This window comes from Convolutriloba macropyga, unplaced genomic scaffold, assembly GCF_964194025.1.
Source record: "Convolutriloba macropyga unplaced genomic scaffold, txConMacr16.3 SCAFFOLD_3405, whole genome shotgun sequence".
Taxonomy (NCBI): domain Eukaryota; kingdom Metazoa; phylum Xenacoelomorpha; order Acoela; family Convolutidae; genus Convolutriloba; species Convolutriloba macropyga.
This window is the reverse complement of record NW_027450775.1, coordinates 5,510-18,380: the sequence shown is the minus strand read 5'-3', so window position 1 is coordinate 18,380 and position 12,871 is coordinate 5,510. Positions and strand designations below refer to the sequence as shown.

The 12,871-nt window shown below is 35.7% G+C and overlaps 1 protein-coding gene across 1 annotated transcript; it reads right to left on the bottom strand.

Annotated features, from left to right (window-relative positions):
- Positions 1-1,815: 1,815 nt before the first annotated feature.
- On the bottom strand, positions 1,816-11,505 carry LOC142356147 (synaptosomal-associated protein 25-like; the record flags this gene model as incomplete). Its single annotated transcript, XM_075408111.1, has 3 exons — positions 1,816-1,948; positions 2,315-2,432; positions 11,457-11,505. Coding segments are annotated over 3 exons (300 nt in total), but the record flags the coding sequence as incomplete, so codon positions are not given.
- Positions 11,506-12,871: the final 1,366 nt, after the last annotated feature.

Below are 12,871 nucleotides of genomic sequence, written 5' to 3'. Positions count from 1 at the left end.
CCGACTTTCTAGACTTTGTCTAGACTTTTGTCAGTTCATATCTAGCTGAAAGTTGATAGAGATATTAAAATTTTGTGTGTTCAACAGACTTTTGTGCCTTCACAGTCAGAACTTTGTGCTATCAAGTTCAGACTTCTGCTTTCATCCCTAGACAGTTCAGTTCATTGATTGCATTTCAGAAATTGCATGTTTACAAAATCTTTTTTTTGAGTTTCTCCTCTAGCTTTGATTACGGCTTACCGTTTTAACTTTTGGTGAAAGTCAAAATAACTTCACCTCAATGTTTATCCTTTTTTCATTTTTTTTAATTTTGTTTTTGGTCGAAGTTTTCAATTTCATTGTTTTCTAAATATTACCAGAGTAAATGGGTTGCGTTAAAAACGAAAAGGATTATTCCATTCAGTTGATATGAAGAAAAAACTTTGAATGACAAAAACTATAAAGAAAAAAAGAACATCAAAAATGTAAAGACACGCACATTTGATATAAAATAATCTTCTTGTAGGAACTCACTCCTATCAAACTGTTGTTTTTTTTAGTGTCAATTACTGCCACAATATTCGTTCTAGTTTTGTTCCTTCGGAAATAAAGTTGTTAGAAAAAGAACTGAAAATTAACTTTCTTAATTTTGGATCTAGTGACCTTCTGGACGTAATTTTGGACCGATAGATGAGATATATGTACTAGAAAAATGCCGGTAAACCCTAATTCTAACTTATGTATACGGATGCTTCTATATTAGACTATGAATTTTTGAACGCTCGTGCGTTCATCTTCAGTCTGGATATACTTGATTGCGGTCATGAACCTCAGTCTGGGTTAATACTTCTTAATCTACAAGTGTTACCTATATTTATTAACGGTTATCAATTAATGCATATTAACACACTGCAACGTAGAATATTACAATCACATTTTACTAATGATTTGTTCTTTTTTTTTTGAATAATGGAGCTAGATTGTATATGCATAACAGAACAGACTTTGTCTCCTGGTGCGCCGCCAATATGAACAGCCGAAAGTGGTTCTATTGATCAAATTCTTTATTTTGGTCTCCCCGTATTGGGAAATGCCAGACCTACTCCAATCACATCAAACCACACCTGGCATCCAAATCTATCGTCTTGTAGCTTTTTCAGTTCTTTTGATTCTATTTCCAAAAAATGTTGTTTTTGATTAAAAGAAGCAAAGTCTACAATTGCCTTCAATCTTGCTCAACGGATCAAAGATATGACGACATTTCATATGACGACAAAAACACGCTCTCTGAAAAACGAAATAACCCGGAGATGTTCATTAAATTAAACCGATACTCATAACAGAACCCTGTTTATTTTGATGTTTCGGGGACCCCCCCCCCCTCCCCCACGACACACACTCATACAAAAATACACGCCCACCCACACACCCACACACACACACACACACACACACACACACACACACACACACACACACAAAGTTTAAACCCCAAAGTTTCACCCCCATTATAACCCCAAAATTTCTGTTGTCATACAAGACGATGAAGGGAGGAGAGGGGGTTGCCGGTAAAAAATTTTGAGTCCATTAAGCTGTTGGAAACGTCAATGAACCCCTAAAAAACTATTTATAGTCCTCACGAGCGTGGAAAAATGCCCAGGTTGCGTGGTCCTCGTTCAAGATTACCCGTCGAGGCCTTTTTGTTCACGAAAATACCCAGGTATACAAAATGGAATATGTTCGAGAATTTAGCTCTTTCAGATCAAAATTCAAAAACAAAAATTTGTATGACCGAGACTCTAACTCGTTGACCTACGAGACTACTAGGAAATCTTCTTACCTGGCTACGAATTTTCCCCCGATTGTGGGTCCGTCCATGGGCACTCCTGGCTGTCCCCCAACCACTGGCCCGTCCTGGCCCTTCTTACTCCAGATCTTCTTGTCTTGCTCTTCATTTGGATTGTGCACTCTACACAAGATGGGGGGTTTGAAATTTACTGTCTCGTTTTCTCAACTTTTTTACATTCACCCGTTACATTTAACCCCGATTTTAATTCCAATTTTGATGGCTGAAAGTAACATTCAAAACAAGGTATACGTCACAGTTTGGGTAAACAATCTGTTTGTATGATTTTTAAGTTACTTTGTAGCAAGAATGTTTATATTTTTTATAAAATGTGTAAAGCTTGTTTATCCAGTGAAGCAGAAGTTGATATAACATGCCAAGACGTGCAAGATCTTTTTTGAGAATCTTATCAAAATCTTATTCAATTATTTCAAGTTTGATATCAATGGTTAAATTGAGAGTAATAAGTCAATTTAGTTAAGTGATTACTTGTCCCATGGACATGTGAATAGTCCGCAGCATTTGTTGAGGTCAGTCAAGTTCTTCTCAGCCTCTTTCATGTCTGCGTGGATTGTCGTCAGACCCTCCTCTATGTTGTCAAGCTGCTCTGCAACACAAACACAAATTGCACACAATTATAGAAGATTTCATTCACTCTTTTTAGACTTTATTATGTTACAATTTATTCTTCGCTAGTGTAGCTCCAATTGTTGTCTTGCAAGATCTTGAAGTAATTAAATTTATTCGTTCATTGCATAATCTTGCCTATGACAGTTATCTTGTGAGAACTTAAAAGAGGATGGTCATTTTGTAACCGTCCCTCGGCTAGGCTCTTGCAAAATAACTGTCTTGCACAGGTTTTCTCCCCTTATATATCTTGTTTAAGTCCTTTCACTTGACACACAAAAGAGAATTGAGTGATGAGTGAAGTATGAAACCAGCGTTTTTAATCCATGACAATCGTATTTCTTTTCAAAATAATCTCTGCTTGTCAGTGAAATTTTCATTTTCAACTCTCAATGATACTCATTTATACATATCTTACTGTTCGAAACAGGTCAACATAGCAGCCAAATTTTAAAAATCCCTGCACAAATATTACACGTTAATATGCTGATTTTTTGCGAGCGCTTGCCCATTATGATTATGTTTCAAGATGTTGCAAGACGGCGGTGATGTACGGTTTTTGCAATTGTCTTTTTCTCATTGAAGGGTTAGCAGTAATCTCTCGAAAAAACTTGACATTCCAAATGTTGTAAATTGTTGGAACGCTTTTGTTAGTAAAGCTTTTTGTAAAGCTTTTGGTTGACCACAGAAAACTGAAGGTTATGTAGATGGAAGATCTCTTTGTTTTTGCCGTTTTTCATATTAGAAGGACTGCAATTCGGTAGTTGATTCAATTACATCAACTTTATTAGTTCCAGTTTACTCATTAGTTATCAAGGTTGGCTGAATTTTAAAGAAACAATTATTTTGTCATCAAAAATGTCTTGTCAGTATAAATTACCGTATTCACACCTAAGAAGCTAACCTTAACCAAATATTTAGGAAGAAGCAATGCATTCTAAACAACAAATATATCATAGGCAAATCGAAAAATTTCTATAGTATTGAACGTTCTTTATCAGTTACTATTTTGTCTAATTAGAATTTGCTTAACGAAAAAAATTGCAAATTTAAAAAAGTTTGGTACAAATCATTTAACTGATACTGTGGTACAATAGTACATATTAGTCTGGGGGCTATTGATTTGGTGCAGCTAATCAAGTTCATTTTAAGTTCAATCAATTTAGTTCATTTTCATTTACCATTATTTCATTCATCATTTAGTTCTTGTTCTGAAGATCAAATCTTATGTTTTCACACTTTTGATTTTGTTTACATCCTGTGTATGATATCTTTTGTCTGTTCATGTTGTCTCGCGATTTTAAGTTGCCGCAATTGGAAATGTAGTATTGTGAACAAATTGTTGATCAGTTTAGTTAATCTTATTTTAGAACCATTCTGCTCATTTTCTGAATTCAATTTAGTTGTCTCTCTCTTAAACTAGATTCCGCTCCGCTAAAGTCTTAATTCAGATAAGATACAAATTAAGCTTATTTCGGTAAGCGAAATATCCATTCGAAAAGGGAACGAACTTTCGCTCCGCAAAATCTACAAAAATTCTGTATTCAGAATATAATTTCAATAAGCATCGAAATTAAGTGTCGACTCGCTCCGCGAATAAGCCAACAAATTGGAACACTAAGTTTGAATAATTCGGCACCGCGAATCAACTCAATCTACAGATTGCTAATCTGTACAACATGGCACAGTCAGCTCGAGAATCTCGAAAAACACCATTGTCGATAGAACCATTTTGGGAACGTCCAACGTCGGACCCACCAATCAGATGGTAAAAATGGCGGATCCAGGTCAAACTTGCGATCCTCGCACGTGAGAATATCACAATGGACACGCTGTTACAACCGAAACCTACGACGGTTCGACTACCAGCGGAACCAAAGTACGAATCAGCAGTTGAAGATGCCACAATGGAAACGCAGAGAGACCGTCAGATACGAAACAGTCAATTGAAGTTGCAATGGGAGTTAAAATGTCAAACGTTAACAGAAGCGGGAGTACTATGCGGGGAACGTCCATGGAATCTTTGCGACCAAAAATGTGTGTCTCTTCTATACCTAAGCATTGGTACAGAGGGAAGTCGTTTGCTAACACAAAAATTTCCTCATGATAATATCTATGACCTGTCTACCCTCAAACTTTGGGAGATGATGGAGATAGCCTTTATCCGTCCACGAAATATCACATTCGATCGATATGTGTTCTTTTCTCGAAAGCAGAAAAAGGGTGAAACAGTAGAACAATGCTACAGCATCTTGAAAGAATTGGCTGAAAATTGTGATTTTGAAAATCGTGAGAAGGTAATCATCAGGGACGTCTTCATCACAAACATGTCGGATGATGATATTCAACGGGAACTTCTCCGCGATACAGTTGACCCAGAAAGAGCACTCAGTAATGCAGTCAATATGGAAATGGGCCTCCAGAACCAGCAGAGAATATCATCCAATAACAGTGCAACTGGCCGTACAGTAAAAGCAATACAATCATTCAATCGATTTCAAGGCGCGAGTGTGCGTGGTAATCAATCAGGCAGAACAGTAGTGAAGCGTGCATCAGTTGGTCAATGTCGTGGTTGTGGTCAGTCTTGGACACCAACGCATCGCCAGGTTTGCCCTGCTATGGGTAAGAAATGTAATCACTGTGGTTTGCTCAATCACTTCGCAAAGTTATGTCGAAGAAAATTTAACACTGCACGAAATACACAACAAAATATTCGTATTAATAATATAGAAACTGCAGAAATTTCGGATCAAAATTCAAGTCAGGAAAGTCAAAACTTTAATTATATAAATTATAACGAGCAAATTAATTCGGACTATGATTCTTCAGACGACAATTACGTTGCGACAGTAGAAAATATTAATTCACCGCAAGCAGCACTGAAAAATATGATGATAACGATCGGAAATACAGATTGTGATTTGCTTCTCGATTCCGGCAGCGGTTGCACTATTATTAATATGTCGCTCGCTAAAAAAATAATGTATAACTGTCCGCAATCACAATGGTCAGAGAAAAAACCATTAGAATTAAAGTCTTTTTCTGATGACATTTTCAAAACTCTAGGCACTTTGAAAACCGCCAGTTCAATGCACCGAATGGAAAATTCCGAAAGCAAAAATTACGGTCGTAGCTGATGGTTTCCGACCAATTCTCGGACGAGACCTTTTTGATCAATTAGGCATAATAATATCGCAAAAACCTTGCCCGAATGTAGAAGTCAATAACATAGATCAAACTTGTGCGATAAAAAGGTCGTTAGCAAAAGAATTCCCAGATTTGATCTCACGAATTGGAAAATCTAAACATCACACAGTTAATTCAGAATTTCACAAAAATTATCGAGTGACACATCAATAAGGAAGAAAAGTGCCAATACATCTTCAACCGAAAGTGAAAATTGAACTTGAAAGATTGCTAAACGAAGGACACATAGAAAAACTGACCAATTGTTCTGATCAATTTTTTATCTCTCCAATAGTCATTACAGTGAAAAAGGATCAGTCAATCAAAATAGCACTAGATTTCAAAATTCTAAACAAAGCCATTCACAAAAACAAGTATCAAATGCCAAACATAGACTCGCTAATTCAAACGATTTCACAAACACAAAACGGCGCCGCAAGAGACTGCTTATTTTACAATTCTTGATTTGCAGTACGCTTATAGTCAACTTAAGTTAAGTGATACGGCCCGCCATGGTAACTTTAATATCGTTGGCGGAGATATGACTGGCACATATCGTTTTAAAACTGGATTTTACGGTCTTACTGATATGCCAGCTGAATTCCAAAAAGCTATTGATTGCAACCTTGCAGGTCTGGATAATACTTTCTGTTTCTTGGACGATATATTGATAGTGAGCAGAGGTGGAATAGAAAAACATCTGGATTTGGTACGAAAATGTCTAATAAAACTAGATCAAGAAAATCTCCGAATAAATCTTGCAAAATGTCACTACGCAAAAGAAAAGATCGAATGGCTTGGACATAATATTACAAAATCAGGTGTAACTCAACTATCAAATAAAACGGATGCAATCGGAAAAATATTAGCACCTACCAATCTCAAAAAACTTCGATCGTTTATGGGTTCAGTACACCATTTAGGAAAATTCATTCCAAATTTGTCACAACTATGCTACCCCTCCAACCTCTGCTTAAGAAAATTCAAAATTTCTCTGGACAGACGAGCATGAAAAACAGTTCTCATTGTTTAAAGAACAAATTGCGGAAACTATCGAAAACAAACATTTTAACCCGGAATTAGAAACACGAATTAAATGCGATGCTTCACGTAAGGGTTTGGGATGTGCATTAGAACAACGAAGACCTAATGGTTGGCAAACAGTAGCATTTGCGTAACGATTCTTGAATTCTGTTGAGGACAGATATAGCATAAATGAGCTCGAACTTTTGGGTGTTGTCTGGTCCGTCGAACACTTTAAATACTATTTATACGGCAAACCCTTTACTGTAATAACTGATCATAGGGCTTTTCTCTCAATCATGAGAGAGAACAGATCAAATAAATCTTATAATAGTAGATTGACACGTTGAGTAGATCGATTACTACCGTTTGATTTTTCAATTGATCATCTCCCTGGCTCAAAAATGGGATTAGTGGATTATATTTCTCGCGACCCGCAACAAGAAGCCGTTAATATATCTGCATATGACGAGCAATTTATAGTAGCAAAAATGGATGTAATTAAACGCGGTGCGAAACGCTTCTTATTAAATGCAGAAAATTACGTCGATTTCGCAGCGCGAAATCCGCTTACAGAACGAGCCTCAAATAATCTAAAATCCTCTAACAAATTATGCAATGAATTCGCACCGCGAAATCCAGAATATTCTACAATTACGAATAATGATAACTCAATTAACGAATTAACACCAAATACCTTAGATTCCAATATCCAAATCGAGACAGCTAACATTCCTCACTCGCTTTTTGCCTTGAATCGTTCTACCAAACAGTCGCTACCTGAATTAAACAATTTCCAACGAATCGCAAACAATTTCAATAAAGTCTACATGATGTCTCAATCAAATTCCGACGATGAAAGATTGATGGAAGTCAAACAATCGACGCCCTCCAGAGTACGATTTGCAGACTTAGCAGGACCGTCATCAGCCCAAGCAGTACCCGCAACGTCAATCACACCTACCACTGATACGACAACAGTCACTTCGCCTTCAGTAGATGATCTCTATTTGGACTCTTTCAATTTCGCTCTCTCAAAGATCTTTTCCAGTTCCCTGATGGCTAGCCTTACAACTAAGGATGCGAGTCTGAAAGAGATACGAGATTGCATCCTGACCGAAAATGAGGACCGATGCAAGCAGATATCACCCTATATACACTCCTTCTGGAAAGACCTACATGTTAAGAATGGATGTGTCTCTATTGACGACAGGATAGCCCTTCCCCATGCAATCAAAGACGCATACGTGGACGCCATCCATGCAACTCATCCTGGAACATGGGGGATGACATATATGGCAACTGACGCGTGGTGGCAATATATGCACAGGGACATAGCTACAAAAACTGCAAAATGCAACCCCTGTGTCAAGATTGGTAAAAATTTAAAATCTATTATACCTGCTAAAAAATGGGCACCATTAAAGTTATGCAAAGTTCCAAATGAAGAAATTCAAATTGATTTTGGATGACCAATCTATAATGAAAAAAATCAAGAGATTTACTTTCTTGCATTTATTGATCGATTTTCAAAACTTCCAACAGCAGAAGTATTTGATAGAGCTAATGCAGATAATGTTTTGAAATTTCTTCAAGAATATGTTTTGCTGCACGGTATACCCCGTACAATTAGATTGGATCAAGCTTGATGCCAAACGGGACAACAAGTTAAAACATTTTGAAGTCAAAATAACATACAGTTAATTGAAGCTCCAATACACGATCACAGAGCAATTGGCTTAGTTGAAAGGCTAATTCAAACAATCAAGAATCGATTAGCTTGTATTAAAACGGCGGCGCGAAATCAATTCAATGTGAAAGCAGCAATAAATTCAATAATTTATCAGCTCCGAATATGTCGTCAAAAGACTATTAATATATCACCATTTGAGGCACATTTTGGTAGAAAGGCGAAGACTCCGTTAAGTAATATAACAACTAAACCAGATCCAAAAAGTCTAACCTACAAAAAAATTTTAAATAAATATTTAGATTTTGAGACTGTCCGATGGGAGGAACTCATTGCTGATGAAAATTGGTACAATGAAGTACGCCATGACACAGAAATTGAGATGAACAAAGACAGACTGAGCAAAGATGCGACAAAAAGAAAAAACGAGGATCCGAACAAGGAATCAAGAGTGATTCCCAACCCAGACGTAGGACAATCAGTACCACGAACAGAAGCTTAATTAGAATCAAAACTTGCGAAAAAGAGACTGCGCACAAAACGTTCAAAGAAAAGTCTCGACGGCTTACACGACGTGTTAGCGCCTGGATCTTCGGTAGTAAAAACGAATACATTCATCTCAGTCATTAAAAAACCAGGAAAAAGAGACGTAACTATCAGAAATTCAGACTTAGCGAAATTTGGCACAAAAGCCGAACGTCAAACCGAACTACAGGTCTACGCAAATCGACGACCAAAGATACCAACGGGAAAAACAACCGAGGAACTGATCAGCCATCACGCAAAAGAATCAAGGAAGAAGCTAGAGGGAGGATAACGCATGAAGCACAGAAAATTAGCCGATTATGTCAGTACGGTTTCTTCAATACATTCTAATGTCACACGCGCTCTTCGGGTAGGAATGCCCACTAAACCAGAAAGATCATTATCAACAGCACCGCCAAAACAACCCACCGAAATAAGAAGTGATTTCACGGTGCCAATGGAGATGCAATCTACTTCAATTGTTATAGCAGAGCCAGCTAGCAGACCAAAACGTAAAGCCGCTACAAAAGCCTCTGCAGCATTAATTCCTTTAAAACGAAATCGTTCAACACCCTCGGTTACCGAATCAGATGAATCCGTCACATCAGTACAAACTTGTCCCACTACAACATCCAGTCCTGGTGTAATTGCGAGAAACAAAAGAAGACAAATCATCAAGCAACAGCAAATCCAAAACAAATCGATAATCTCCGCCATAAAGACAGCCGCTGCCCAAATTCATCAAAGCGAAACTGACTTTACAGTCGACCCATGTTCACCAACACAATCGTATCCTACACAATTCTACGTCCCGCCCAATTATGAAGGACAAAAATCATCGATGACGTTCGGTGAGGCCGAAAGATATTATGAAAGTGATAGCAATTAAAACATTTAACCAAAACTGTTGACATTTAAAACAATTCTGATACAAAACAATATAGCATTTATTATTTAACCAGTACATATGATTATTAATTTTCTGATAAATAACTTTGTCATTTATTTTCGTCAAGGGAGAAATATGGTACAATAGTACATATTAGTCTGGGGGCTATTGATTTGGTGCAGCTAATCAAGTTCATTTTAAGTTCAATCAATTTAGTTCATTTTCATTTACCATTATTTCATTCATCATTTAGTTCTTGTTCTGAAGATGAAATCTTATGTTTTCACACTTTTAATTTTGTTTACATCCTGTGTATGATATCTTTTGTCTGTTCATGTTGTCTCGCGATTTTAAGTTGCCGCAATTGGAAATGTAGTATTGTGAAGAAATTGTTGATCAGTTTAGTTAATCTTATTTTGGAACCATTCTGCTCATTTTCTTAATTCAATTTAATTGTCTCTCTCTTAAACTAGATTCCGCTCCGCTAAAGTCTTAATTCAGATAAGATACAAATTAAGCTTATTTCGGTAAGCGAAATATCCATTCGAAAAGGGAACGAACTTTCGCTCTGCAAAATCTACAATAATTCTGTATTCAGAATATAATTTCAATAAGCATCGAAATTAAGTGTCGACTCGCTCCGCGAATAAGCCAACAAATTGGAACACTAAGTTTGAATAATTCGGCACCGCGAATCAGCTCAATCTACAGATTGCTAATCTGTACGACAGATACTTCAATAGACTTCTTTATTTTTTTGAATTCTATTTGAACTCAATATAATTTTAAGTTTCTTTTAAACTACTTGATTGAATATTTTGCCTCTATGAGTCTGAAAAACGCAAAAAAAGAGTCTGAAAAACGCACTTGAAAATCATTCAACATTAACAAAATGCATCCTGTGCTAAATTTTTGGCAAACTTGTAGAAACTTTATCAATAAACTTTTGAAGTTTTATGTGGCCTCGAAGACCGATTATAAATTGAGCAGAATGTTGAACTTAAATCGTTAAGCAGAAAGAGTTATTCAAGGTAGTTGTTTCAATTAGAAGAAACTGAATGAAAAACTACGGGGTATCCAATAATAACAAAAACAAAAACAATTATAGTTTTTGCTTCTTACTGAATCACAAAGAGACCTGAATCAGAAAATTTCCATTCAGTTTCTTCTAAATTAATTAACTGCCTTGAATTATTCTTTCTGGTTAAATATTCTTTAAAATCGTTTTCATTGAACAAGTTAGAGAAACGTTTTAGCATTTATATATTTTTCTTAAATTTTCAGGAAATTCAAGTGAACCGGGTCAAAAGCCAACAAAACTCGCTCTGCAGAAACACTTAAATCAAACTTAGTAAGTTTTTCTGATTCTGATACAGTAAGTTGTTAATTTGCACTAATTTGAAGATAGGGACTCAACAACCGATATCTCAATTGATTTCGAACTAATTGATAAATTCAAAAGAAGGTCAAGCTGAAAATCAGTCTTAACCTGATTAGCAAAGCTCGATTTTTTTGGAACCAGGATTTTTTGACCCACGATTTTTTCATCCCAAAAAGTTCAGAAATTTTGAAATATTTTCTTAATTTTTCAAAATCTTAAATTAATGTTTTGTGCGAACAAAACCAAATTTCTTAAGTTTCAAAATTATTAAGTTTCAATTATTAAGTTTCAATGGAATAATTGATTGTACCTCCTTGATCGTCCAGGTTGACAAGAGTGTTGATTGCGGCGCCTTTGCTCTAAAATACAAACAGTTATATGAAGTATGCGCATTGGAAATAATAGCAATTTCAGTTAAAGTCTGGCCTGTCATAACTCCATGAAGTTTTCTTACATCCTTTGTTCATTTAATTGTCAATTTTACACAAATCACGTGCATTGATTGAGATCACTCGCTCATTGAAATTTGAATCTATTCTGTTTCAGCCCCTAGTGTTTTTTACCCCCATCTACAAACTAGATGTTTTTATATGGCACGTTACTATGTAAGAAAATAGCACGTGCACCTGGGGGTCATAAAAGATTTATGCTCACAAGAAAGTACCCATTAATAGACAAATAGGAGCCTTTAAATCCTAGTTTTACCTATGAGAACGAACGGCCACAATTTTAATATTATTATATAAATAACAATACTTATTAATTGTTCCGACCCCTCTTGAGGGGGGAGGAACTATATACTCAAATGGTTTCTTTTGTTCAGTCAATTTTCGCCGATCGATATATTCATCGTACAGAGTTGAGACTGGTATCATTAGAAAACTCGTCAAGCGTAGAATATTGAATTAAAATATTTTTTTAATTTTCGTGTTCTACAAGGAGTTATCGAGGTTTAAACTTCTGAGAAAAGTAGTGTGTAAGAGTGAATTCACGTTGTGAGTGAATTCACGTTGTTTTTATTCACATTTTCCGAAATTTTTGCCTAAATTTTCGTCAACTTTGATAAAATTTGTTTAAATTTTTAAGAATAGTTTCGTTGATTTTATTGTTAAAGACAAACAAGAATTGTTGATTAATCTGATTTAATTTTTTTGGTCAAAAACTGTGGATAAATATTTCGAAATTCAGCCTTTTTCATCAAAAACAACACGAATTACGCTACTTTAGTCCATTTTGATTAAATTTGCATGTGCCTGCAGTACACCCCCAAAACAACACTAATACAATCTTTGTAGACTCAAAAAGGGGCTATTTCTACTCCAAATTCCACTGAGAGTGCCCTGTAATTAAAATTTTGCCTTCTTTTGCTAACTTTACCCGTTGATTATCAAAAATGCAGAATTTAATTTTAAGTTTTCAACTAACAAATTATCTATATCTGCAACATTTGAAAAATCAATTGATCCTAAGGGACAATAAAAATTAGCAGGGCTAATTTTGAGACAATCTTGGACTGTTACAATCCAATAAGTATTCGGATTGTAATCAGCCTGTCTCATTTTTTTTAAAAAAAGACCTTTTTTTAATAATAAAGAACAGAACATATCAAATCAAAGCTCAGAAATGATAGGTCCAATTGGCTTCCTAAGCAGTTCCAAGCTAATTTATTTAGTTTTTTACTTGAAATTTTATGATCGTTTCGACTTTTAAATATAATTAAGTAAA